The sequence below is a fragment of the Hypanus sabinus genome, chromosome 4 (genome assembly GCF_030144855.1).
Source record: "Hypanus sabinus isolate sHypSab1 chromosome 4, sHypSab1.hap1, whole genome shotgun sequence".
Lineage (NCBI taxonomy): Eukaryota > Metazoa > Chordata > Chondrichthyes > Myliobatiformes > Dasyatidae > Hypanus > Hypanus sabinus.
In genome coordinates this window covers 21,318,292-21,345,028 of record NC_082709.1, presented here as the reverse complement: position 1 = coordinate 21,345,028, position 26,737 = coordinate 21,318,292, and the positions used below count along the sequence as shown (strand labels likewise).

Sequence of the window (26,737 nt, the reverse complement as noted above, 5' to 3'; positions counted from 1 at the left end):
AGACAGGGCTTAATTCAGATAAATATGTGGTGATGCATGTTGAAAATATCAATGAGGCGAGGACATACAACATACAGGTAGGGTCCTAGGTAATAATGAAGAGCAGAGGGATCTTCATGCATAAGATCCTGGAAGGTGGCAGTGGAGGTAAATAACATGGTTTAGAAGGCATCGGGATATTTGGCCTTCATGAGTGTAGGCATTGAATACAAAAACAAGCAGATTATGCTCCAACTTTGTAAAACATTATTCAGACCTGAGCTGGAATACTGCAGGCAGTTCAGACATCACACTATAGGAATGATGTGATAGTGCAGTGGAGAGGGAAGGGACAATTCACCAGAATATGGCCTGATAGAGAATGTTACCATTTTTCAGTGAAACAGGAGAGGTTGGGCCTGCTCTCCCCTGAGTAGAGGAGGTTAAGAGGGGACATGATTGAGGCATATAAAATAATGGGTGGTACAGGTATGATAGACAGTGAGAAACCTTTCCCCAGATCAGAGGTTGATAAAACTAGAATATAGATTTAGGGTAAGGGAGTAAAAGATTGTTCCAGAACTCAGGGAAAGGTGAATAGCTGGAAAATACTGTCTGAAAGAGTGGTAAAAGCAGAGTGTCTGACAGCATCTGAGAGACATACGGATAATTACTTGAATCACCCAGAAGGCTGGTGAGAGATTGGGGAGAGTTTAAACTAGAATTGCTGGTGGGTGGGAACCAAACTAAAGAGATGGAGAAAAGGGGTGTTTGGCTCACAAATAGGGAAAGCTTGCAGGTAGTGTGAGAGGGAAGCTAGGCAGGTGATAGAGAAAGGATGCACTCAGGCTGATGGTTTGAGATGTGCCTATTTTAAAAAGGAGTATCATGAACAAAGTAGATGAGCTTAGAGCCTGGATCAGTACTTGGAGCTATGATGTTGTGGTCATTAGAGAGACTTGGATGGCTCAGGGGCAGGAATGGCTTTTTAAACGCTTTCCTTACTTATCTGTTCCTATCCCTCTCCAATGCCATGGTAAAGGAGATAGAATCGTAATCACTATCTCCAAAATGCTCTCCCACTGAGAGATCTGACACTTGACCAGGTTTATTTCCCAATACCAGATCAAGTATAGCCTTTCCTCTTGTAGGCTGATCTACATACTTTGTCAGGAAACCTTCCTGCCAGGCTTTAGATGCTTCAGAAAGGACAGGGAGGGAGGCAAAAGAGGTGGGGGCATGGCACTATTTATCAGAGATAGTGTCGGCTGCAGAAAAGGAGAAAGACATGGAGGGATTGTCTACAGAGTCTCTGTGGGTGGAAGTTAAGAACAGGAAGGGTCAATAACTTTACTGGGTGTTTTTTATAGACCACCCAATAGAAACAGGGACATCGAGGAGCAGATAGGGAGACAGATTCTGGAATGGTGCAGTAATAATAGGGTTTTCATGATGGGAGATTTTAATTTCCTCAATATCGATTGGCATCTCCCTAGAGCAAAGGGTTTAGATGGGGCGGAGTTGTTAGACGTGTTCAGGAAGGTTTCCTGACACAGTATGTAGATCAGCCTACAAGAGGAGATCTGGTATTGATCTGGTATTGGGAAATGAACCTGGTCAAGTGTCAAATCTTTCAGCTGGAGAACATTTTGGAGATAATGATCACAATTCTATCTCCTTTACCATGGCATTGGAGAGGGATAGGAACAGACAAGTTAGGAAAGTGTTTAATTGGAGTAAGGGGAAATATGAAGCTATCAGGCAGGAAATTGGAAGCATAAACTGGAAATGGATGTTCTCAGTGAAATGTACGGAAGAAATGTGGCAAAAGTTCAGGGGATATTTGTGTGGCATTCTGCATCGGTATGTTCCAATGAGACAAGGAAGGGATGGTATGGTACAGGAACCGCAGTTGAAAATCTAGACAAGAAGAAAGTAAAAGCTTATGAAAGGTTCAAAAAAGTAGGCAATGATAGAGATAGAAACATAGAAAACCTACAGTACAATACAGGTCCTTTGGCCCACAAAGTTGTGCTGAACATGTCTCTACCTTAGTAATTACTAGGCTTACCTATAGCCCTCTATTTTTCTAAGCTCCGTGTACCTATCCAAAAGTCTCTTAAAAGACCCTATCGTACCCGCCTCCACCACCGTTGCCAGCAGCCCATTCCACACACTCACCACTCTCTGAGTAAAAAACCTACCCCTGACATCTCCTCTTTACCTACTCCCGAGCACCTTAAACCTGTGTCCTCTTGTGGCAACCATTTCAGCCCTGGGAAAAAGCCTCTGACTATCAACATGATCAATGCCTCTCATCATCTTACACACATCTATCAGGTCACCTCTCATCCTCCATCGCTCCAAGGAGAAAAGGTCAAGTTCACTCAACCTATTCCCAATAGGCATGCTCCCCAATCCAGGCAACATCCTTGTAAATCTAGAAAATTATGGCTAGTAGGAAGAGCTTAAGAATGAAATTAGGAGAGCCAGAAGGGACCATGAGAAGGTCTTGGTGAGCAGGATTAAGGAGAACCCCAAGGCATACTAGAAGTATGTGAAGAGCAAGAGGATAAGATGTGAGAGAATAGGACCAATCAAGTGTGACAGTTAAAAAGTGTGTATGGAAACGGAGGAGATAGCAGAGATACTTAATGAATACTTTGCTTCAGTATTCACTATGGAAAAATACCTTGGCAATTGCAGGGTGACTTACAGCAGACTGAAAAGATTGAGCATATAGACATTAAAAAACAGGATGTGCTGGAGCTTTTGGAAAACATCAATGAGCAATAGTTGGATAAGTCACCGGGACTGCATGAGATATACCCCAGGTTACTGTGGGAGGCGAGGGAGGAGATTGCTGAGCCTCTGATGATGATCTTTGCATCATCACTGGGGACGGGAGAGGTTCCGGAGGATTAGAGGGTTGCAGATGTTGTTCCCTTATTCAAGAAAAGAAGTCGAGATAGCCCAGGAAATGTAGACCAGTGAGTCTTACTTCAGTGGTTGGTAAGTTGATGGAGAAGATCCTGAGAGGATTTATGAGCATTTGGAGAGGCATAGCCAGCATAGCTTTGTCAAAGGAAGGTCATGCCTTACAAGCCTGATTGAATTTTTTTGAGGATGTGACTAAACACATTGATGAAGGTAGAGCAATAGATGTAGTGTGTGTGTGTGCACCCTTAACTCTTGGTGGAGTCGTCGGGGCACCGTCATGACAAGCTTTTTGCACTGATCTTTTTGGTGATTGCTCATCATACGGCATGTCTTGGGCATCTGAAACCTGGCAGAGCCCATCCCTCTCCAGGTTTTTTTTTTAACGAGTTGCTAGCTCGACATTCAACCCAGGCACGGATGGAGAGCATGCAAGGGAGTCGTCCGGATTTGAACTCAGGACCTCTTGCCCCGAAGTCCAGCGCTGATGCCACTTTGCCACCAACTGGAACGCACACAAGGAGGCATAGGATCCAAGGGGACATAACTTTGTGGATCCAGAACTGGCTTGCCCACAGAAGGCAAAGAGTGGTTGTAGATGGGTCATATTCTGCATGGAGGCTGGTGACCAGTGGTGTGCCTCAGTGATCTGTTCTGGGACCCCTTCTCTTCGTGATTTTTATAAATGACCTGGATGAGGAAGTGGAGAGATGGGTTAGTAAATTTGCTGATGACACAAAGGTTGGGAGTGTTGTGGATAGTGTGGAGGGCTGTCAGAGGTTAGAGCAGGACATCAATAGAATGCAAAACTGGGCTGAGAAGAGGCAGATGGAGTTCAACCCAGTTAAGTGTGAGGTGGTTTATTTTGGTAGGTTTATCCTGCCATCAAATATGATAGCAGGATATAGTATTAATGGTCAGGCTCTTGGCAGTGTGGAGGATCAGAGGGATCTTGGGGTCCGAGTCCATAGGACACTCAAAGCTGCTGTGCAGGTTGACTGTCTGGTTAAGAAGGCATACGGTGCATTGGCCTTCTTCGACCGTGGGATTGAGTTCAAGAGCAGAGAGGTAATGCTACAGCTGTATAGGACAATGGACAGACCCTACGGAGTACTGTGCTCAGATCTGTTCACCTCAGTACAGAAAGGATGTGGAAACTATAGAAAGGGTGCAGAGGAGATTTACAAGGATGTTGCCTGGATTGGGGAGCAAGGCTTATGAGATTAGGTTGAGTGAACTTGACCTTTTCTTATTGGAACAACGGAGGATGAGAGGTGACCTGATAGAGGTGTATAAGATGATGAAAGGCTTTGATCATGTGGATAGTCAGAGGCTTTTTCCCAGGGCTGAAATGGCTAAAACGAGAGGGCATAGTTTTAAGGTGCTTGGAGGTAGATACATAGGGGATGTCAGGGGTAAATTTTTTACACAGAGAGTGGTGAGCGTGTGGAATGGGCTGCCGGTGACGGTGGTGGAGCCAGATACAATAGGGTCTTTTAGGAGAGTCCTAGAGCTTAGAAAAGTAGAGGGCTATGGGTAATCCTAGGTAATTACAAAATAAGTACATGTTCAGCACAGTAATGTGGGCCGAAGGGCCTGTATTATGCTGTAGGTTTTCTATGATTCTATGTCTATACAGCAAATGCTGGGCGAAAGAATTAGTCGTAGTGAAGACCCAGTTGGTTAACACAGACATAGTGGGCCAAATGGCCTGGTTTCATGCTGAATGACTCTATGACTCAATCTCTTTTGGCTGTGACTCCATTAGACATTGAAGAAGCTAACGGTTTTCAGGTGCATCAAAGAGTAGACAATAGTATAGCCAGTAATCTCGTTATTTGTTTACAGTATTTGTTGGACAGTATTATTCAGACGGGGAGAAGTCACTTACCTTAGGGCAGAGAGCAATGAAGAATAACTGATAAAATGATTGCTGGTTGTTCCGGAGTTTGTTCTTTAAACTTGTTTACTGTCTCAATGCGGAATTTTCTACCTACAGGGAGCATTATAGACAAGCTGCTCAGGGAAGTGGAGTCAGAGTCATAGAGCACAATATTCGCTTTATTAGTCCAACTCTTGGCCTTTACATGAGGCTCAGCTTCTAGGCCCGGCGGAACTGCTTCTACTGATAAAAGAATGGGCAAAAGAGGACCACTGGCGCCTGGCGCCTCAAAACCAGTTGCTTCGGGCAGGTGGGGCTTGTCAGCCTTGGACAGCAGCCCGCCTGGGAGAAGGAAAACTCTGATTTTAAACCTCTGCTGCTTTGCGGCCACACCCACCCATGGGGTCCGAGGAAGAAATCCGGAGCTGAGGTCTAGGGCAGTTTGATGTTGTTTATAATTTCACTCTGGCAACTTCTGCGACAACACTAGTGCCAAGCTGTATCAGTGCTTGCCCTTCCTTTGGACTACATCAGTGATGTGAAGATGGAGAACCCACTGCGTGGACAACAGGCGGTTCTTCAAATCTTCCCACCCAGGCTTGCGCCATGGAGAGGGCACAGTTCACCAGAGGCGCAAACCATGATCCCCTGGGATCGATGAGTACCTACTACTAGTCCAGAACAGACTGAAAGAACATAGAACATAAAACAGTAGAGCACAGTACAGGCCTTTCAGCCTATGATGTTGTGTCAAGCTTCTACTCTACTTGATCATCTATCTAACCCTCCCGTTCTATGCAGCCAATAACCTTCCAATTTTCTTTCATCAGATGCTTATCTAAGAGTCTTTAGTATGTCCCTAAGGAGGTAGATGTTGTTCATTTTCCCAGTCTGCAAATTATTTAACAGGCTACAGTATCTGTAAGAATGTATTTAAAGGGCAATTGTAGTTGGGTGTAATGGAAGCAGATTGTGCGTTGCATTTGGAGGAAAATGGGGCTTGCAGAGTTCAGTATGATTCTTTAATAAAATGGCTACATGGTTCCTCTTAAGGTCAGTTTCTGTACAGTTTCAAATTTCTCTCCTTAATCCACAGACAAACCCATCCAGTATGCGCACAGCACGTTTGAAGGTGGCACAGCAAAATTATCTGTACAAGATGCTTTGCCAGAAGATGATGCTGTTTATACTTGTGTAGCAGAGAACACATTTGGAAAGGTATCTTGCTCTGCTAAAGTGACGGTAAAAGGTAAGGAAATCTGCAAATCCATTTGCTGCAAGATGTGCAAAAGATGATAATCTTACAAGTTAAAACTACCCAAGTATTCCATGTAAGAGTAACTAGTCCATCATTCTATTATTCAGTAATTTTTTTCATCTCTCCAACTTAATTACTTACTCTTCAGAAAGGGGCATGTTTCAGATGTATATTGGAACAAGGCAGTTTCAATATTCCCTTTCCAGGGTGGAGATGTTAAAAGGCAGTAACGGAATAAGATCTTCTTCACACTATTACATAGCAATCCTAACGATCTACAGCACGTTTAATTGCAAATTATTGTGCAAGTGTAGCAGACTTTCCGCTATAATGGGATAGGACAAATAACCCAGTAACTTGTTATGTGCTATTCCTAGGGTATCTCTTGCACATCGCTTGACCATCCCTTGGCAGCACAGTTTGCGTGTCTGTTGAGCAGCTCCAGTCACCCAGATTCAATACTGATCTCTGGTGTTAACTGTGTAGAGTTTGCACATTCTCCCAGTGCCAAAATGGATTTGCCAGCATTCTTTATTTTCCTATAGATTTCTGTTGGAAGGAGAAATTGATATTTATGCCATCAGGTTGGAGGCTGTTGCTCCTTTAGCCTAAGGGTGGTTCCATTGCAGCAGAAGAGGAGGCCATGGACCAATCTGTCAGAGTGGGAATGGGGATAGGAATGAAAATGATTGGCCACCAGGGAAGTTTGCTTTTGGCAGATGGAGTGAACTCATTCTAAATCCTAATCAACACCATCTAAATTAATTACAGTTAATTCGCTTAAATGTGGCATTGGCTATAACAATAGTATTGTTGATTTTGATTTTCTTCTGTGAAAGCAACTTAAATTTAAGTTGTTGTTTCTGGAAGGTAAGTGATCAGAAGCAGTCTGCAAGGTATGCAACTGATGACGCAGACTAATTGCTAACCAGCTTATTTACACAACTTTGTTCCAGCCTTTCTCTTACTCTTCCTTTCCCTTTAATCAAACTAAACAAAAAAAATATTTCCAGTAGTCCTTGAATTGCAACAGTAGCTTCAAAAAAACTTTCACTTACTCCCAAACATTCCAAAGGCTATATTTGGAGTTGTTTGTATGATTTAACTTGCTTACAGAGCTTCCTGACTTAATCTGCACTTCAATACCATCTTTCAGGAGACATCCCATGATTGAGGTTGGAACTGTAAACTCTTAGAGAGATAAAAAAACCACCTTGTTTATCATTTTAAGCCCCTTTTTGATAGCTTATTTATAGATATGAGTTTACTTTCAGCCTGATTCTATGCTTGATATGTACAAAGACTTGTCAGAATGCCAGCATTTTTCCACACAGCATTTTCCTTTTATGTAGCCCCTTCGATCTATTCAGGTTCTCTCAGTATTCTTCATAGACTTCTAACTCATTGTCCTTTGCTCGCAGCCTCAAGCATGCTCCATTGTCCTTCAGAATGAATTCCTTCTCATATACTTTATACCTAATATTGAGTAATAAGTTAGATTTAGTTAACACCTCATTGCGGGCAAATATTTATCTAATCATGGTCATAATATGAAAGAGCTCAGTATGGTGTCTAAAAGAGAGAAGCTGAACAGTGATTAAAATTTTGCACTGAGGCAAGGTTCAAAGGTTCATTTTATTATCAATGTATGCAGAATACAACTCTGAGATTTGTCTTCGCCAGATAGCCATAAAATACAGAAAAAACATGCCCCCTCCCACACGAAAAAGAAAGAGAAACAAAACTTGAAAGCCCCAAACCCCCTAACCTCTCCCTCACACAAAAGCTTAACAGATCGCCACCCGTTTACGGCAACTAAAGCATCTTACTTCTAACCCCTCAAGCCCCTCCCAAGCAAAAAACCAACAGCAGTAACATATTGAGGTTGACCTCAATAGAGTGAAACAGAGGTACTGCCTATTTTAAAATGCAATATACATTCAGAAGTGAGTTCATAGAAGCAGTGGAATGAGTGCATGGTTAGGTATTGTCTTTGCATTGTAGCTAGGTAACTGAAGTTGAGTTGACCTGGTTCTCGAATGTTAGAACTGTGCAAAAGTCTGAGGCACATATATATAGAAAGGATGCCTAAGTACTGTAGGTTGAGCACATCCCATTCGTCCTGGTCAGTTAGCTCTATATCAGCAAGAGTTTTGTTGGAAATGAGAAAGACTGATAGAATTAAGAGGGGAATGACATACCATTTTGGACTGAGCTTGGGTCTACTTGTACCCATTGGCTAAGATGATGGTTTGAGTGGCATCATGAAGCAGACATTAGATAGGAATGAATTTCTGGTCCATAGCCCCACTCGAATGAAAGAGCAAAGGCTTTTGGGATGCTGCTCTTTGCATTTATTTTGGAATAGACATCTAATCTACACTGTGGATGGGGGGACTTCGACTACACTGGCTGCTTTACTGAGGCAGTGGGAAGTATAGACAGAGTCCTTAGAGGACATTCATCCCATGCCCAAGCCCAGAGATTTGAGAGTGGTGAAGTGCGTCCTTTCCTCAGATCTCCCAACAGCGGTGATCACAGAGGATGTGGATTGGCGAGAGGATTGCAGAGGTAAGTGAAGGATTGTCGGGTGGGAAGTTGAGGAGGTGGAGAGAAGGTCACGGGGATGTGTTCAATGGAAGGAGCAAAGTGTCTGAGAGAGAATCCTGGCAGGGGAGAAGCATGGAGACTGAGCCGTATGATTGGGGATTCAAACAGATATCAATACGGCAAATTGGGCAAATAATGGAAGAGGTTGCCAGAGCATCGTAGTGGTTGGGGGAGGTGGGGCTGGTGCAGAATGGATGAGGAGGGCAGAGACTGCCGCTAGTTCTGTTGGAAACCTAAAGAAGACTTATATCTGGTAAAAGATGGATTCCAAGTATGTTTTGTTACGTATCCCGTAACTGGATAACTTACTAGCAAAGATACAGAAGTCCGTTGAAGTCTGATGTCACTATTTTCAAACGTTTTTATTTATAAAGGGGCACAAAAGTAAGGTTAATACAGACATTCAGATAATGCACGTCGTCAATACTCAATCTAAAGCGCGGGTATAGTAATAATCATCTTTAAGAAATGAGCTCTACTGTTGTCTAGGGGATAATATATTGTCCGTTGGAAATATAAAAGTCACTCAGAAGTCTGCAGACTTTAGCCTTTCGGAGAATCGTTGGGTTTCATGTGTTTTAGAGGGATCGGTGAAAACGAAAAGAAAACTTGCCCGGGTCTTTATGAGGACACTCCGTTAAATCAGGGGAGCATTGTTTTCCCCGTTGTTAGTTCAAAGTCCTTCTTGGTATCATCAGCCACCCGCTCCCCAGGCAAAGGAGTTAGGAGCGCACGTGGCGTTGAGTGGCTTCCAGCTGTTACGGGAGCACTGAACGAGGGTCTCCTTCGGGTGCGTCTCTGGCGGTACCGCCTCCTGCAGTCCCCTGTTATCTTTACTTGCAGAGTTGTAGATGTCCATCAAAGTAGGGTGATGCAATCTCCACCCCAACATTGCCCAAGGGTGTCCATATCCATGGTAGCCGTCACGTAGCAGGGACAGGCACGTCACACAGGTGCCTCTGAGAACAATGGTCAGAACCGTTGCATTGTCTCTTACTTCTGAGACCCGAATTAATAGCGATCTTGCGATTCTCCAGAAGGAGGGGGCTGCTCCCGCTCCTTCGGCCCCTCAGAGCTGTGGTACATTCATAACAGTTTCAACTCTTTAGGTGAAAGAAATGCCTTCGTTAATGTTTAATGTTTCAATGGTCTAGTGTATCTGGTAGAATTAAGAAACGGTGGCGTCAGTCGAGCATTGTATGTCATTTAATATCATTATGCACACCTAGCAGCCTCCCCAAGAAAGTGCTTCTCATAATTGGATTGATAATGTTCCTGAGAAACACAGTAGGGAGTTACTATATAAACACTTTGCTGTTGTTTTTGAAACCGGGGGAGTAATCTGAAAGGAACATTTACGCTGTCGTGTTCAGATGAGAGTGAGATCTTCAGCACATAGTTCCTGAGCTGCCCTGCAGACAGTGGAGACTGCATCAAGTAATTCCCCGTCAGTGAAGAGGCTTCACCTCTTCCCACCCTCACTCAGGCTCCATCTGTGGTCACGTGCTCATAAGAATCTGGGCAAACTGTGTACAACCTGGTTCCTACCTTTCCAGAGGCAGGTGAGAAGGGAAGGCTCATGATCTGATCCTTTCCAACTCTCCATTCTCAGCTCCCCTCATTTCATCTATCCCTTTCCCTCTCTCACTTGATATTCTTGCTTGATTTCATCTTTGAAAAAAAAGTCAGACTTGCCTGCAACTCTGATAGACGCTTTACAGGCCCTGGTTGCTTCACCACCAAGTCATCCTAAGTACTTTTGTCATAATATCCAATATTTTATATTACCATAAATTCATGATAGTTCATTTGACTTTTGTCAGACTGGAATTTCTGCTGGATTTGTTTACTCAGAGTGTTAGCCAAATAATCTGAAGCAATGGCTCAACTAATGCTATCAAAATATTTCTGCAATATGACTTTCCCAATATGGAGTGAAAGGCATTTCTGAAGGGCGGTGGACAACGGACCAGCCATTACTGGAAAGACAAATTCAACTTCCGTTAATCAAAATTTTTTTTTTTTTTTAAAGATTCCTGTTTGAATAGTTAAACAATTTCCTCTATAATAGCCTTGCAAGGGAAAGCTGCAATTAAACTGGTAATTTAATTTTGTTTTGGAATGTAGAGATTTCTGTAGCAATGAATTGCTGGCAGTTACTCTGAATGACCAATCACTTCAATGCCAGTTTAGGATGTGGGTGAAAAGACAAACCCTTGACTTCTTGACATGGTCTTTACAACACTGCACATCAGTGGTAAATGTCTGTTCTCTGAGAATACTTAATCCTAACTGCCGCAGTGTTATTTCACTCAAGCAACTTGCCATATCTCAGTGTTTTTGCTGTGTCAAGCCACTTTATGACTGCCTCTCTATCCATTTCATTTTTAGTCAGCACACCACTTTAAGTAATACGCAATTCCCTGTGGTAGATTATTTGTCATTTTCTAGAGGAAATCTCACCAGCAGGTCCTGAAGCCAAATCTGTTTGATAAGGGCTCCTTTTCATTGAGCCACTCTCCGGTCCTCAAGCAATGTCACGCAGGTATCATTTTAAAAATGAACTAATTAAGTTGACCTATTTCAATTCTATGACACATGTGAAATCACTAACCGCTTTTGGTTTGATTTTTGAAGTCTAAATTATTGTGCAATTATGGGATATTCCAACTTTTGATGGAGAGGGTTCAAAGGAAGTTCACAAAAATTATTCTGGGATTGAAAGGCTTGTCATATGAAGAGTGTTTGATGGCTCTGGGACTGTACTCACCAGAATTCAGAAGAATGAGGGGGTGATCTCATTGAAACCTATCGAATGTTGAAAGGCTCGATGGAGTTGAAGTGTAGAGGATGTTTCCAATGGTGGGTGAATCTAAGACCAGAGGACACAACCTCAGAATAGAGGGGCATCCTTTTAGAATGGAGGTGAGGAGGAATTTCTTTAGCCAGTCGGTGCTGAATCTGTCAAATTTGTTGCCATAGGCAGCTGTGGATGCCAAGTCATTTGATGCATTTAAGACATTGGGTATATTTTAGGTTCTTGATTAATCAGGGGGTAAGACCATAAGACGTAGGAGTAGAATTAGGCCATTCAGCCCATCAGCATGAAGGGAGACGGAAAAAAGACAGGAGATTGGGACTGAGAGGGAATATGGATCAACCATAATGAAACAACAGAGCAGACTCGATGGGCCAAATGGCCTAATCCTGCTTCTATATCTTATGGTCTTATGATCATCAATAACTAGATTTCACATACTTATTTTTAACAGCATAATCTTTAGGGCTGGTGATCATTAAGAAAACAGTTTTGAAAGACGATTATGGAAGTATTTCCCTTGTCAATTGTTTTGCATCCTGCCATTATTCTGTCATCATTCTAAACCATGAAATTTTATATGTGGCCTCCTGAAAATAGTATGCCACAAGATATTCACACAGCAACTCTTTGCCCTCTACACCACTGGTTTTGAAAAGGCAACCTCTATTTGGCATGAACATTGTTGTTGTTAAGAATCGCTATACAAAATGGAGGTGTTAAAGAAGACCTGGCTTTTACTGCAAAACTTTATTTTTTTGCTGTAAGTATTCATTCTTGGATGCTTCCAGAACACATGAAACTGATCCCCTGCAGATCACAAGCTGTGCACTTTCCTGCCCAGCAGATGGCAGTAACTTCTACTCATTCGTAATTATCAAACATTCGGACCTCACTGTCTCTCTCAACACACCCAGTTGCTTTGCCCAGCAGAGAGAAAATAAATCAACTGTCTTTCCTCCAGATGTCTTCTTATATTATTTTAGATATACAAATAAGTTGTAGAAACAATGTGAGAAAACCAGATGATTCTTTGAAATAAGTGTTACTCTCTTACAGAGAACTATCTAAAGTAAAAAGCTCAGAGATTTATTCTAGTATATAAGAATGAGTATTAGGTTGGTTGATTTGAACCAGTACTATCTGTCAAACTGTTCTGTTTGTATGATATATTGTAATATTGTTTTGCTAATTATAAACTATGTTATTTCTGCAATTGACTGGTTCCGATACAAATTAAATTATTTTTCTCAAGGCATACATTGCTCTTCAAGCATAATATAAAATGACAATAGTAGTGCTAAAATATGAAAATACCAAGGATCGAAGGATTTACTTCAGCCACCCACATTGTTGTTACTGGGATTGTGGTAATGGTTGAGTTTAAAATAAACAGTCCTGTTAGAATTTTTCAGAATAGAATTTCTGAGGATTTGCTTAGGTAAACTGCACAAAAATAACTCTAATCTGCATATAGCAATCTAGTTAAAGCAAGTAACTGTGACTGTAATGAAAAACCTGAATACTTTGCTGAAAAAAAAGATTCTGGTGTGCCAAATGTTTCCATGTTGGTTCCAACTTTTACCTTCAACTCAGAGGATTTAGGAAAAGACCAGAGAAAGGACCACTCAATGTACTTCTCAAATGTCTGTGCCACAAATTATGAAAATGCACATTGCTGTATTTTCAAAGCCACTATTCCCTCTTGCCATTGTCATACTAGCCCTCTTTCCCTCCAGCCATTCTGGGAATGCCACTGCCAGAAAGCATCTTAAAATGGAAATCAGTTTGAAGACGTACTGAGAATCTATCATCAAGATTAATTGGAGTTTGGAGAATTCTCCCTCTTCTGAGCAGAAGAGTTCACGAGGAGTTAAAGCCTTATGCTCAGCACATAATGCCTATTATCCTCGCTGCCAGTACTGCATTCAAATACCATAAATGGTCAATCGCAGCTGCTGAGTAAGATGTGCTTGGGTCTTTCTAGTATGATCCCTCCAGTAATAAAATAACTTTCTCTCTGAATTGTCAGCTGGTGCCATTGTTTGGCAGGCGATATTTGAAAATGAGAACCTATTCAGGTTTCCAAACACTTTCCCTAAGTGCTTGCTGTTAGCATAAATAAGATTTCACTTCTTCAGGCATCAGCAATTCAAAGTAACAAGATCACATCTTAATGTTTGTGCAGCATTGTAAGAGCATGTCAAATTCTGTCTCTTAGCTTCATTATTAATAACAACAGACACGCACCTTGGAAGCAATGCAATTGTTAAATGAATGACTTGCAGCTCAGTATAAAGACTCTTTCCTATTATGTCTATCTAATGATTATGTATTCACCTTTTAAATAAGCTAATTTTGGAGCTTGCTTCTTACTTATTAAAAGTTGAGACTAATGGGCTGAATTTCTTTTACATTTCTAAGAATGTCCAAGCGGACCACAACCTTGTCATGGTTTGGAGGCTTGTGGGCCTCAATGACCTGGAGAGCTATGTTGGCTGGAGTCAGGGCTTTATGCTTTGGCTCTTGGTAGGGTCACCCATGCCAAACAGATCAAAGGATAGAGGCCAGGCTAAGAGTGGTCCACCAGTCCTCTGGGTTCGGGAGTTCAGCTCAGGACTAGACTGACTGGTAAAACAAAATTGTTATGGAAGCAGCAACGAAGAATCCTACTACATCTCTGTGCTACGATAATCCTGAGTCTCCACTTGAGACTTGCATGACTGACAGTAGTGAAAACTGAGCTATGAACACGATGAAGGAAGCCCTGAACACCGCCAGAGATGAAGGACCTTCATTGCTGCCCTCAAGCCCAGCGGGGTCACGGGCAGTAAGTAATATTCCATGTCAGCATCAAGCAATTCTACATGGGATATAATATGGCTATATGGAGAATTAATTTAGTGAATTCTTAATGTCATAGATATTAAAAGCTTCTGAATTGTCCACTTCCCACATTGTGTTCTATAAAGCACCAGTTTTACAGTTGAAGCCAGACATGAACGTCAAACAATTGCCATAGTAACGGCAATCTCAGGTGTAACCAGTAGCATGATGCAGAGAAACTTCCCAAAAAATAACTTTAAACAAGGACTTGTGGGTTGTGTTTTTACTCGCACCCCTATCAGCTTCCCATCTTCTGAGAAGTGGCAATCACAGAATTGGATAAATGTTAAGTCTGCTGTATATCTCAAACGGTCTTTTCCTAACGTTTCCAATGGTAGTTGTTTCTGAAGGAGTGCCACTGATCTGAAACAGAAGCTGCTCCACCTCTGCCTTGATTTTTGGTTCTGTCTTTACTTTCAGTCAAGACATGAAAACACCAGATGACGCTCAACATGAAATACTCAGCGTAATTAATTTAGATTTCGGAAGCAAGGCAGGGAGTATCAGTACCTGGTCTGAGCAGAGACACTTTCTAATCACTTTTGCGTGAAGTGTCACTTTGATAAGTCTACTAAGTCATCAGTATCCTGAAGAGACTCTTCAGCCCTACTTAGCAATAACAGTTGTAGATTGTTGCTCGTGAACCAAATGAATATTTGCCTATGCAGTCTCAATGATAAAAGAACCCACATTCAAAGCAATAATTTTGATAAATCGTAGTGTTATCTGGTATTGTTCAAGAATTCCTCTGCATGGTCTTCTGTGCCTCGGTCCATCCATAATGCATATTAGAATTATATTTGATTTGGCAGGATGGGCGATCCTACCAATTATTCATTGCGCAATTATTAAGTTCAAGTTTATTGACACGGGCAGCCACACAGTACATTAAAACATGACAAAATACATTACATCAACTGAAATTAACTTAAGTTATACATAACCTGCATGGCTAAATAAACAGAAATAGACATAATGACGGAAGTGCAAATTGAGGGAAATGTATTCCAAGGCAGAATTAACATTTTTCGGGCTGGTTCAAGAGCCGATAGCGGTGTGGAAGAAGCTGCTGTTGAATCATGAGCTGTGGCTCTTCGGGCTCCTGTGTTTCCTGTTCGATAGCAGCCACCAGAGTAGGGTATGGCCTGGGTGACACGGGTCCTGAATGATTGCTGTTGCTTTCCTGCAATATTGCCTATTGTACATGTTCTTAATGGTGGGGAGAGCTGTGACTAATGAAGGAACTGGATGAAATAATCACTCCCTGTAGCCTTTTGTGTTGCTGTGCGCTGGAGTTTTCATACCAGGCCACGATACAGCCAATCAAAATGCACTCCACTCTACATCTATAGAAATTTGTCAAAGGCTGTGATGCCATAACAAATCTCCTTAAATTTTGAAGAAAGCAGCCTTCTTCATGTTTTTATCAGTGTGTTAGGCCCAGGATAGACCCTCTGAGATGTTGAACTCCAAAAACCTGAAGCTTTTCATAATTAGCATCCTCAGGCCTGCATTTCTAAAATCTTGTCTTCTACCTATTTCTTAGCATTGAATCATGCAGTGGTATTTGTAGGAAAATCACTTATGTTTGATAATAGTGAAAATGCTGAGTGAATTAATTCAAAGCCCCAAGTATTTAAAGCAAATTCTGTTCACCCATGAATCAACATGTAAATTATTGGTGACATAAGTGCAGACAGCAGGCAGTTAACATTTTTAACATAAAATTTCAGGTGAGAATGTTAATATTCACTTAAGAAATATTTCACTGTATATAATTGCCATTCTTTCTCTACCTCCCCCTCTCTCTCTGACACCACCCCCCCCCTCCCTCCCTCTCTCTCGCCCCATCTCACCTTTTCTCTCTTTCTGGCCCCACCCCTCCCTCCCTCTCTTTCTCTCTCTCTTGCCCCACCCCTCCCTCCCTCTCTTTCTCTCTCTCTTGCCCCCACCTCCCCACCCCCTCTCTCTCTCGCTCTGTCCCCCTTCCTCCCCTCCTTTCCCCCTTCTCCCACCTCTCTCCCCCTCTTCTCCCCACCTTCTTCCCCCTTCTCCACCCCCTCTCACCCCCACCTCTCTCGTGCCGCCCTCTTTCCCACCCCCTCCCCCTCAACTAATTACAAACCTATCAATTTCTACTTTAAATATATCCAGTGACTTGCCTTTCACATCTATCTGTGACAATGCATTCCGCAGATTCAACACCTGGCTTAAGAAATTCCTTCTCATCTCTGTTCTAAATGGACGCCTTTGTATTCTGATGCTGGATCCTCTGGCACTAGACCCTCGCTATAGGCGACCTCCTCTCCACATCCACTCTGTCTAGGCCTTTCAATATTCTATAGGTTTCAATGAGATCTCCCCTCATTCTTCTAAAATTCCAGCGAGTATAGACCCAAAGCCATCAAACATTCCTGTGTTAACCCTTTCATCCCCAGGGTAATTCTTGTGAGCCTCCACTGGACCCTTTCCTCGATAAGGGACCCAAAACTGCTCACAATGCTCCAAGTACTGTCTGATCAGTGCTTTGTAAAGCCTCAATATTACATCCTTCTCTGTCATTCTCAGTATAGCTGCAAATCAGCTTCCAGTCACCAAGCCTGGTGCCCATTTAATAGCCGTAGTTTACTGACTGCATGGCGCATGGAGCCCACACCTGATCCAGTGAGGGAACCTGTTTTATCCTTGTGGCAGAGCCAGGAGATGCAACCTTGCTCCTGGGGGAAAGTTTAAACAAGAAATGTGGGGTTAGTTTGTTTTTACACAGAGGAGCGGTTGCCTCTGGTGGAGAATATGGAGCAGGCAGAATGGTGCATTTAGAAAGGCGTATGTATATGCAGAGGAAGGAAAGGTATGGATTGTGTGCAGGCAGATTGATTTAGTTTGGTGACGTGGTCAGCAAAGACGTTGTGAGCAGAGGGGCCCGTTCCTGAGCTGTACTGTTCTACATTCTGTGATTATTACCGTTCCCCTGTCAGGAGCTGTGCTTTTGCCACTGGTATTCCCTCAAAGGGCCACCACTTCATGTGTACTGTCGCTTTGCCGATTGTTAAGTACAATGGCAGCTAAAGACAGTAATTGATACTTTTAGCCAGATGCTCCTTAAGCAATAATTTGTATATTCACAGAAGCAAACAGAAACTGCACCAGCTGGCCCTGGGTGTCCAGGGAGAAGGCACAATCCTCGCCCTGTTACCATTGCCCCTCAGTGATTCACTGTTAGCTGTCTGGTTTTCAAGGGGGCTTGTGGCTGCAAATAGCCCCCATACTTAAAACGCTACATCTTCATATAAAGGTTTTAATGTGTCTGATACATTTTCACCAAATTGTTCAGTATGTTTTGAAACTACTGCCTGCTTCCTAGTGTCTGAATCCCAGCCCTCTATTGGAATTTTAACAGAGTTTTCCGTTTATGCTTCAAGCTCCACAGAAAGGGGGCACTGAATATTCTTTTTTCTCTCCCTCCTCTCTTGTTAGTAACATCTAATTTATGTTACATTTGATTTAACCAGCAACAAAGAGATAAAGGTTGCATCCTGCCATGATTTGAAAATCTATGTTCTTGTTTTTAAACTATTTTGTAACCGTACACTCACCCTGATTGTGTAACTTCCTCGATCTCCACATGATATTTGTACTCCTCCGGTTCTGGCCTCTTGAGCATCCCTGTTTATAATCACTCCACCATCAGGAGCAAAACATTTGCTGCCAAGACTCTAAACACTGACTTCCCTTCCCTGTCCCGAACGTTTTTGCCTTTCTCCCTCACTGTCCAGATTTAAATCTACTTCTTGTTATCTGGCTCTACTGCACTTGACATAAGTAAGACCAAGGAACTGATTGTGGACTTCAGGAAGGGGAAGTCAGGAGAGCACACACACCAGTCATTATTGACGGGTCAGCAGTGGAAAGGGTGAGCAGCTTCCTGAGTCAACATCTGTATTCTGGGTCCAACATATTGATGCAATTATGAAGAAGGCAAGCCAATGGCTACTTTTCATTATGAGTTTGAGGAGATTTGGTTTATCAATGAAGACTTTAGCAAGTTTATGCAGATGTACTGTGGAGAGTATTTTGACTGGTTGCATCATCATCTGGTATGGTAGCGTCGGTGCATGGTATCAGAAGATGCTGCAGAGGATTGTAAAAGCCATGTTCACCATGGGCATGAGCCTCCCACTGTTATGTTTATTCTCAAAAAAGACAACCTTGCCCGGGTAGAAAACTAACATATTGTTTATTTACAAAATGGCTTCAGTTCAACCACATTTTACTCAAGACATTCCCAAGAGCATGTGTGATCCATTCACCAACGTCAGTTCCGAGTTCCGGGTGAACTGCCCACACAGGAGTTCATTATTATCCATACACATAACACATCTTTTCCCTTTAAAGAAAAACCGAAGATAAACCTGTGCCCTCATAAACCTGAAAGAAATTCAAATGTTTTCCCACAAAGATATTTACATTAACATCAATTGTAATGAGTAAATAGTGTTCCCCATTCACTCAGTCACACTCAATCTGATTCTGTGGTGGCTTAATGATCTCTTTTGGACTGTTACTTGATTCCGCAAATGTCTTGCTTTAACCTGCTGCATTAATACCAGTGTCCTTCTGAGAGCTCTGATCTACGTGTTCATTTCTTTCACATCCTTCTGCCAAGATACTATCTGTTCATCTCTGTTCTTGTTCTTGATGTGTGACCATAATTTACTCCGCGTGCCTCGTAATGGAGTTCTGAACTGTATCCATGTGATAAGTGCATCTGTGCACAAGTTCCAGTTGATTCTATCTCAATTCACAGAGCTTCTTCTACTGGTTGCATATCACAGATAGCAACTCCTCCTGCTGATTTGTGTTGAACTGTTGCTGTTGTTCTGACCTTTGGGTCTGTGTGGTCTCCACGTCTTCCTTTTTATTTTTCCTTTTCGACTTTGGAGAGGATTGTGGAGACATTTTTGATTTCCGCTCTTCAACTAGAAGTCAATGAGACAGATTTTGAACCAAAGCTGCGTGATGCGGAAGCAAGATTGGTGACATCGTCATGATCATTCTGTTCAACACCGGCATCCTGACTGTCTTGCTGGTGTAGCTAGTATGAATGTCAATGGAAAGTGGAGTTCTTGTGCTTCTCTTGCATAACCTCTCTGGATCTCTCATTGATGCTGTTACGAGTTTCTCGAGTTACCCAAGTAAGCATCCGAGTCCCTCAAAGATACCTGTGTACTCTTCCATGAGTGAAGTGAGATCATCTTTGTTCTGTGAAGCTACAGTGGAAACTCTTTTCACCAGGTTGAGCTTTTCACATGCAGTCAAGCCTAATAGTGACTGTACCCACTTTTCAATTATCAGTACCTGTGCCTTTCCATTCTGCCCCTCGCACTTGAAGGTCACTATACATCCTCCTTTTATTGGAATGTTCCTTCCAGTATAGCCTGTCACTTTTAACTTCACTGGGTAAAATTTGCTTCGGACTTTGAGAGTCTTGTAATCATCCACAGAAAGCAGTGTTACCTGGATTCCGATGTCAAGCTTGAATGGAATTACTGTCTCATTCACAGTCACTGGTGATGCACCATCAATAACTCTCTGAGACGGGAGGCAAGATATCGGCTTTTATTGACTGGAAGAAGGAACAAGCAGCAATTGACCACCAAGCTACATCCTGGAGACTGAGGGCTGGGCTCAGGCCTCAATCGCCTTTATACCGGGGTCTGTGGGAGGAGCCATAATCAGTGGGAGGAGCCACAGGAGCAGTCAGTGGGGGGGCGTGTCTAGACAGGTACATGTAGTTCACCACAACTGGAACAATCCATTCTGTTTTACCAGCACCCAAAGTCTGTAGAGAACCCACAAAGACTTCCTCCATTTCCTCAGCAACTGTGTGCACTTTTCTCTTGGTAGCTTTGCAGCACTTTGCAAAATGATTCCTCTTCCCAGAGTTATTGCAGGGCTTTCCATAAGCAGGACACTTTTTTAGGATGTGCCTACCTCCACATTTGCGGCATTTACTATTTGATCCTACCTCTTCACTATGCTGTTGCTTCGGGAAACGCCTTGTGCTCTGCCCCTCTATTTTCACAGCAGGCACTGTTGTTTCTGCCCTGTGCTGGTCACTAGCTTGTGCTCATGTGGTCTCCACTGCCCTACACATATTCACAGACTTTTCTAGTGTCAAGTCTTTTTCACTGAGCAAGCTTTCACTTTGTCCATTATCTGGGATTCCACAAAATATTTTGCCTCTAACTTTATTGTCTCTCAAATCTCCAAACTCACAGGACTTACTCAGTGTGTGAATCTCAGCTAAGTGTTGGTCAAAGCAAACACCTGGTTTCTGGTTACAGGAGAAGAATTTGTGTCTTTCAAACATGATGTTCTTACTTGGGACAAAATATTCCTCAAATTTTGTCATCAGCATCCAATGTAAACTTCGTCTCATCAATTTGAAAGCTGTAATCGATGTCCAAAGCATCTTCGTCAATTACATGCAGAAAGGTATTCACTTTCAATTTTTCATCCACATCCCCAGCACTCCTGACCGCTAAGTATATATTAAGTTGCTGTTTGAAATATTTCCAGTTGACGATTAAATTGCCAGTAACCTGCATAGCCATGAAAGCACTTAGATTATCTGTTACAGAATTTTCAGCTCTCATCTGGTATTCTCTTGGGGAACCCGGTGAACATCGGCAACTTTCAGACACAACGTGCTCTCTGGCGGCAGCTTCTCTCCATTGGAACAAGCGTCTCTTTCTCAATCGCTTGAGGTATTCATTCGCACTCTGTGTTTAGACCTCACACCGACTTCTGACACCATGTTATGTTTGTTCTTAATAAAGACAAACTTACGTGGGTAAAAAACTAACACATTGTTTTCTTACAGAATGGCTTCAGCTCGAACATATTTTACTTGGGATACTCCAGCCAGCCAAGAGAGTGCACGACTCGTTCACCACCATCCCTTCTGGTTCCGGGTGGACCACCTGCATTGCATGCTGGGAACTGCAATTCTTTATTACACACACACATAATAACATACCCACCAGTGAGGGATATCTTCGATAGGCCATGCCTAAAGAAAGTGGCATTCATCATTAAGAACCTTCACCAGCTAGAGCATGCCCTCTTCCCATTACTATCATCAAAGAGCAAGTATAGGAGCCTGAAGATGCACATTCAAAATTTAGGAACAACTTCTTCCCTTCTATCATCAGACTTCTGAGCACTCCATAACCCACAAACACCATCTCGCTTTTTTAGTCTCCTTGCACTATTTGTATATTTTCTATTTCATATTGAAACTTATGGTGCATTTTTATGTATTGCACCATAGTGATGTCACAAAATAATAAACCTGATTCTGTTTGTGCTTTTTCTTTTAATTTTGTTTGACAAAGGTACCTTTAGAAGTACTGCTCTACAAATACTGCTTGTTGTTGTTATTGTTCCTTTTTGATTCCTCTCCAAAAAGGTGAAAGATGAACTCCTAAGGATCATGGAGACGTGCAAGCGTGCACTTTTCTTTGTAATGTCTCCTGCAGTCTGAAGGGTTGGAAGTGGGCACTGTATCTTCTGTTTCTGGAGTTTCAAAATGAATTGTGTTAATGTATAAATTTATTGACTTTCAGGTACACATAATGAAAATGAAAGTTGAGTGTGTGACTGTTTTATATTGAGGGAATTTTTATCTTCACCTGGATAAAAATACAGGCCTGTACATCTTGGCCTTATGTGGATGGACAAAGGGGTGTCAGGCTTTGCAGTTAGATTTGTCTGAGGGTTCACAATGTCACTTAGTCGTAGAGGACATGAAGATTATCCCTGAGCTACATCTCCCAGTGAGTAAACCTGAACTAATTTCAGAGAGCTATTCAGGCTGTTTTTATCACAACAGTTGAATTACTCCAGATTCATGGACTATCAATGATGTTTCCGCCTGATATCAGCCCATCATTTCTGTGAGATTTATAGCTCCGGATAGTCTGGATCCCTTTGTGAATGACAACACAACAGAACTTAAAGTGTACCATTAATAAATAAGCAGCACTAGTGTCGTCTTCACTGTCCAGGATATCTTAAAGCTTCATAATGCCGTAAACGAGATCAGCATACATTTTCCAGAGCCCATTTATTTCAAGACCTTTCTTGGGAGTTGCAATTGTTATAGCAAGGAACACAAACATTTTTGTAATCCTCTTCATTTTTTTAATTTTTCAAACACATCTCAGTGGTGTTTCAGAATCATATGCTTTCATCGTTATCATTGAAATTAAAGGAAATTTGCTTCATAGCTTTCCTCCAGGTAAACTGTCCTCTGTTGTAAATGATTTATGAATGTTGGAGTAAAGGAGTTAAACTGAAGAATTTTCAATAAAGCAATTAGCGTTGGTGACATTAACTAGGTCAGGCAGCATCTATGGAAACAGATGCAGTCAACACTTCAGGTCAGAGAATCTACATTAGACTTCAGAATTCCAGCACCTGCAGCTTTTTTGATGTTTGAATTGCTTACAGAATGGCCATTAGAAACTAACGATATAAATCAGTTGAGGCAGTATCTATTGGGAAAATTGCGACTAGTTTGTAAGCAGAGGCTGAGGTGAGGATGAAGTTGCTCCAATGCTAAGCAATGGAGTTCGTTTTAGCAGGGAGGCAACCTGAAAAAATGTGACTCAAGGTTACCCTGGTGCAAGAGTTGGTGGAACTCTTGGGTAAATGAAGAGAGATGTGTGAGGGTGGGGGTGGGAGGAAGGTTAATGAAGAGAGATAGTGGTAGGATGGGGAGGAAGATTAATGAAGAGATGAGGGGGTGGGGAGGAAGGTTAATGAAGAGAAATGTGGTGGGAACAAAGCTTAATGAAGAGAAATAGGGTGGGGAGGAAGGTTAAGGAGGAGAGATGGGGTGGGGATTGGAAGGAAGATTAATGAAGAGGAATTGGGTGGGGAGGATGTTAATGAAGAGAGATGGGGTGGGGAGGAAGGTTAATGAAGAGAGAGGTGTGGGGGTTGGGAGGAAGTTCAGCCAGGGCCAACCTGAAGAGGGGTATCTTTCAGGCTAAACACACATACAAACAGAGGATCGAGGAGCATTTCAACTCCTCAGACCCCTGGAGCATGTGGAGTGGCATACAGGTCATTATAGACTTCAAACCACCTAGTACTGTGCCCCCTTCCAGCTCCGCTTCCCTCCCTGATGAGCTCAATTACTTCTACGCTCGCTTTGACCGAGAGAACAAGGAGGTCACCCTCAAAGCGGATCTCCCACCTGGTGAACTGCCTCTCTCACTTTCCACCTCCGATGTTTGCACCACCCTGAGCAGGGTGAACGTACAGAAGGCAGCTGGTCCGGATGGAATACCTGGCCGTGTGCAGGGCAGTTGGCCGGGGTATTCACAGATATTTTCAATCCGTCCCTGGCCCAGGCAGTTGACCCACAAGCTTCAAAATCGCCACCATTGTGCCAGGGCTGAGGCATTCCACTGTCACAGGCCTGAATGACTTCTGCCCAGTTGCACTCACCCCCATCATTGCAACATGCTTTGAGAGACTGGTTCTATCACATCTGAAATCATGTCTGCCCACACCTCTCCTCCTCCACTTTCACCCTGAACACTGGCGTGCCTCAAGGCTGTGTGCTGAGCCCTTTTCTGTAATCTCTTTTCACCTATGTCTGCATTCCTGTACATGGTTCTAACTCCATAATCAAGTTTGCAGACGAGATCATGGTGGTTGGCCTGATCAGAGGGGATGACGAGACGGCCTACAGGGATGAGGTCCAGCACCTGGCTGCAAGCTGTGCCAACAGCAACCTGCCCCTGAACGGTCAGAAGACCAAGGAGATCATTGTGGACTTATCATCGTGTTAGGAGCCACACTCATGTCCCCATCTACATCAACAGAGCTGTAGTGGAGCATGTATCAAGCTTCAAATTCCTTGGTGTCCACATTTTCGAGGATCTCACCTGGTCCCTGAACTCCTCCATCCTGATCAAAAAGGTGCAACAGCGCCTTTATTTCCTGCGGAGCGTCAAGAAAGCTCACCTCTGTCCCAGGATACTGACGGACTTTTACCATTGAGAGCATACTTACCAACTGCATCTCAGTGTGATATGGCAATTGTCCCGTATCAGACCGCAAAGCTCTCCAGCGTGTGGGGAAAACTGCCCAGCGGATTATCGGCACCCAATTGCCCACCATTGAGAACATTTACCATAAACGCTGCCTGGGCAGGGCGAAAAGCATTATCAAGGATGAACCTCACCCTAACCATGGACTTTTTACTCTCCTCCCATCCGGTAGGCGCTACCGGAGCCTTCGCTCTCACACCAGCAGGCACAGGAAGAGCTTCTTCCCTGAGGTTGTGACCCTGCTGAACCTCACATCACAGCACTAAGCAGTATTGCACCAATATTGTACTGTCTCAGTACTTTTATATTTGTGTGCTGTTGCACTTACTTTTTATTCGCAGTTATTTGTAAATAACACTATTCTTTTGCACTTCTGGTTAGATGCTAATTGCATTTCATTGACTTTGTATCTGTACTCGGCACAATAAAGTTGAATCTCATCTAATCTAATGAGGAGAGATGGGGGTGGGGGTCGGGAGGAAGGTGAATGCAGAGAGATGGGGGTGGGGTGGGGAGGAAGGTTAATGAAGAGAGGGGGTCAGGAGGATGGTGAATGAAAAATGGAAATAGGGGTTGAGAGGAGATTAATGAAGATAGACAGGGTGGGGTTTGGGAGGAAGGTTAATGAAGAGAGATGGAGTGAGGGTTGGGAGGAAGTTTAATGAAGAGGGGTGGGGTTTGGGAGGAAGGTTAATGAAGAGAGATGGGGGTGGGGTGGGGAGGAAGATTAATGAAGAGTGATGGGGTGGGGGTTTGGGAGGAATGTTAATGAAGGGAGATGGGGTGGGGAGGAAGGTTAATGAAGAGAGATGGGGTGGGGAGGAAGGTTAATGAAGAGAGATGGGGCAGGAGGATGGTGAATGAAAAATGGAAATAGGGGTTGAGAGGAGATTAATGAAGATAGACAGGGTGGGGTTTGGGAGGAAGGTTAATGAAGAGAGATGGGGTGAGGGTTGGGAGGAAGTTTAATGAAGAGAGATGGGGTCAGGAGGATGATGAATGAAAGATGGAAATAGAGGTTGAGAAGAGATTAATAAAGATAGACAGGGTGGGGGTTGGGAGTAAGGTTAATGAAGAGAGATGGGGTGGGTGTTTTGGGAGGAAGTTTAATGAAGAGGGGTGGGGGTTGGGAGGAAGGTTAATGCAGAGAGATGGAGGATGGAGAGGAAGATTAATGAAGAGTGATGGGGTGGGGGTTTGGGAGGAATGTTAATGAGGTGTGGGGTTTGGGAGGAAGATGAATCCTCGGGCTGAGTAAAAGTGCAACAGTGGAGAGCTTAAGCTTGTGCTAGGATGGCATTGTTAGCTAAATTGAAGTGATCTGGTTTCAACACATGAACTGCTATCTCCTGCTGCCTTGCATCATCAACTAGCTTTTATTCCCATTTCTAATTATCTGTAACTGCCTAAACTACATGTCCTGGGAAGAGCTGAAACAAATGCCAGTTTTAAGTTTCTCAGGTTTGTCTTATCTCATTTCTTGTGATATTGAAGGAGACTATTTCATACATGAAGTTTGTACCAGCTGTCAGAGCCATCCATCTCATTCCTCCACATGATTCCCAGTGAACCATTCTCTCCCTATGTCAATGTTTCACTGTTCCTCAACAACCCCCCTCAACCCTACTGATTGTCCACCACCCAGCTATACTGGGGCAATTTACAGGAGCAAGTAAGCAATCAGGTTGCTTCTCTGTGGCCACAGAACATGGAGATTGTACAAGTGAGGTCTGGATCAAACTCAGTTGCTGGGACTATGTGGCCACAGCACAGATTGCTGCACTGTTGTAATGCCAAGCACAGGCCAGAAATCCTCATCACTTTAAAGGTACTGTCAGTCACTCTCCATGTGAAAATTGTGCTGTCAAACTCTCTGTTAATAGAAGGATTGAGGGATGTGCTGAAGTCAAAGGATAACAGGTCATCTCACACACAAAATACTGTAGGGACTCAGCCGGTCTTGGCCCAAAACATCAACTGTTTATTCTTTATGGAAAAGAGTAAACAGTTGACATTTCAGGCTAAGACCTGCTGAGTTCCTCCAGCATTTTTTTGTGTGGTGCTTGGAATTTCTAGCATCGGCAGAATCTCTCGTGTTTGCAGGTCATAAAGGTGTCATGTTTTTGGTCTGCAGATTATTTTTGTCCTTTTGGAATTGATTTATTATTGTCACATATACTGAGGCCCAGTGAAAATCTTGTCTTGCACACTGTTTCTGCAGACCAGGTCATTACACC

General features: G+C 42.9%; 1 protein-coding gene across 1 annotated transcript in view; it reads left to right on the top strand.

Moving 5' to 3' along the window:
• Nucleotides 1–26,737, top strand: part of mylka (myosin, light chain kinase a) — a 334,126-nt gene that overhangs the window by 201,994 nt on the left and 105,395 nt on the right. Inside the window, exon 11 of the mRNA XM_059966550.1 lies at nucleotides 5,895–6,047. Coding sequence (XP_059822533.1) covers nucleotides 5,895–6,047 — 153 coding nt within the window. The remainder of the gene's footprint in view (nucleotides 1–5,894; nucleotides 6,048–26,737) is intronic.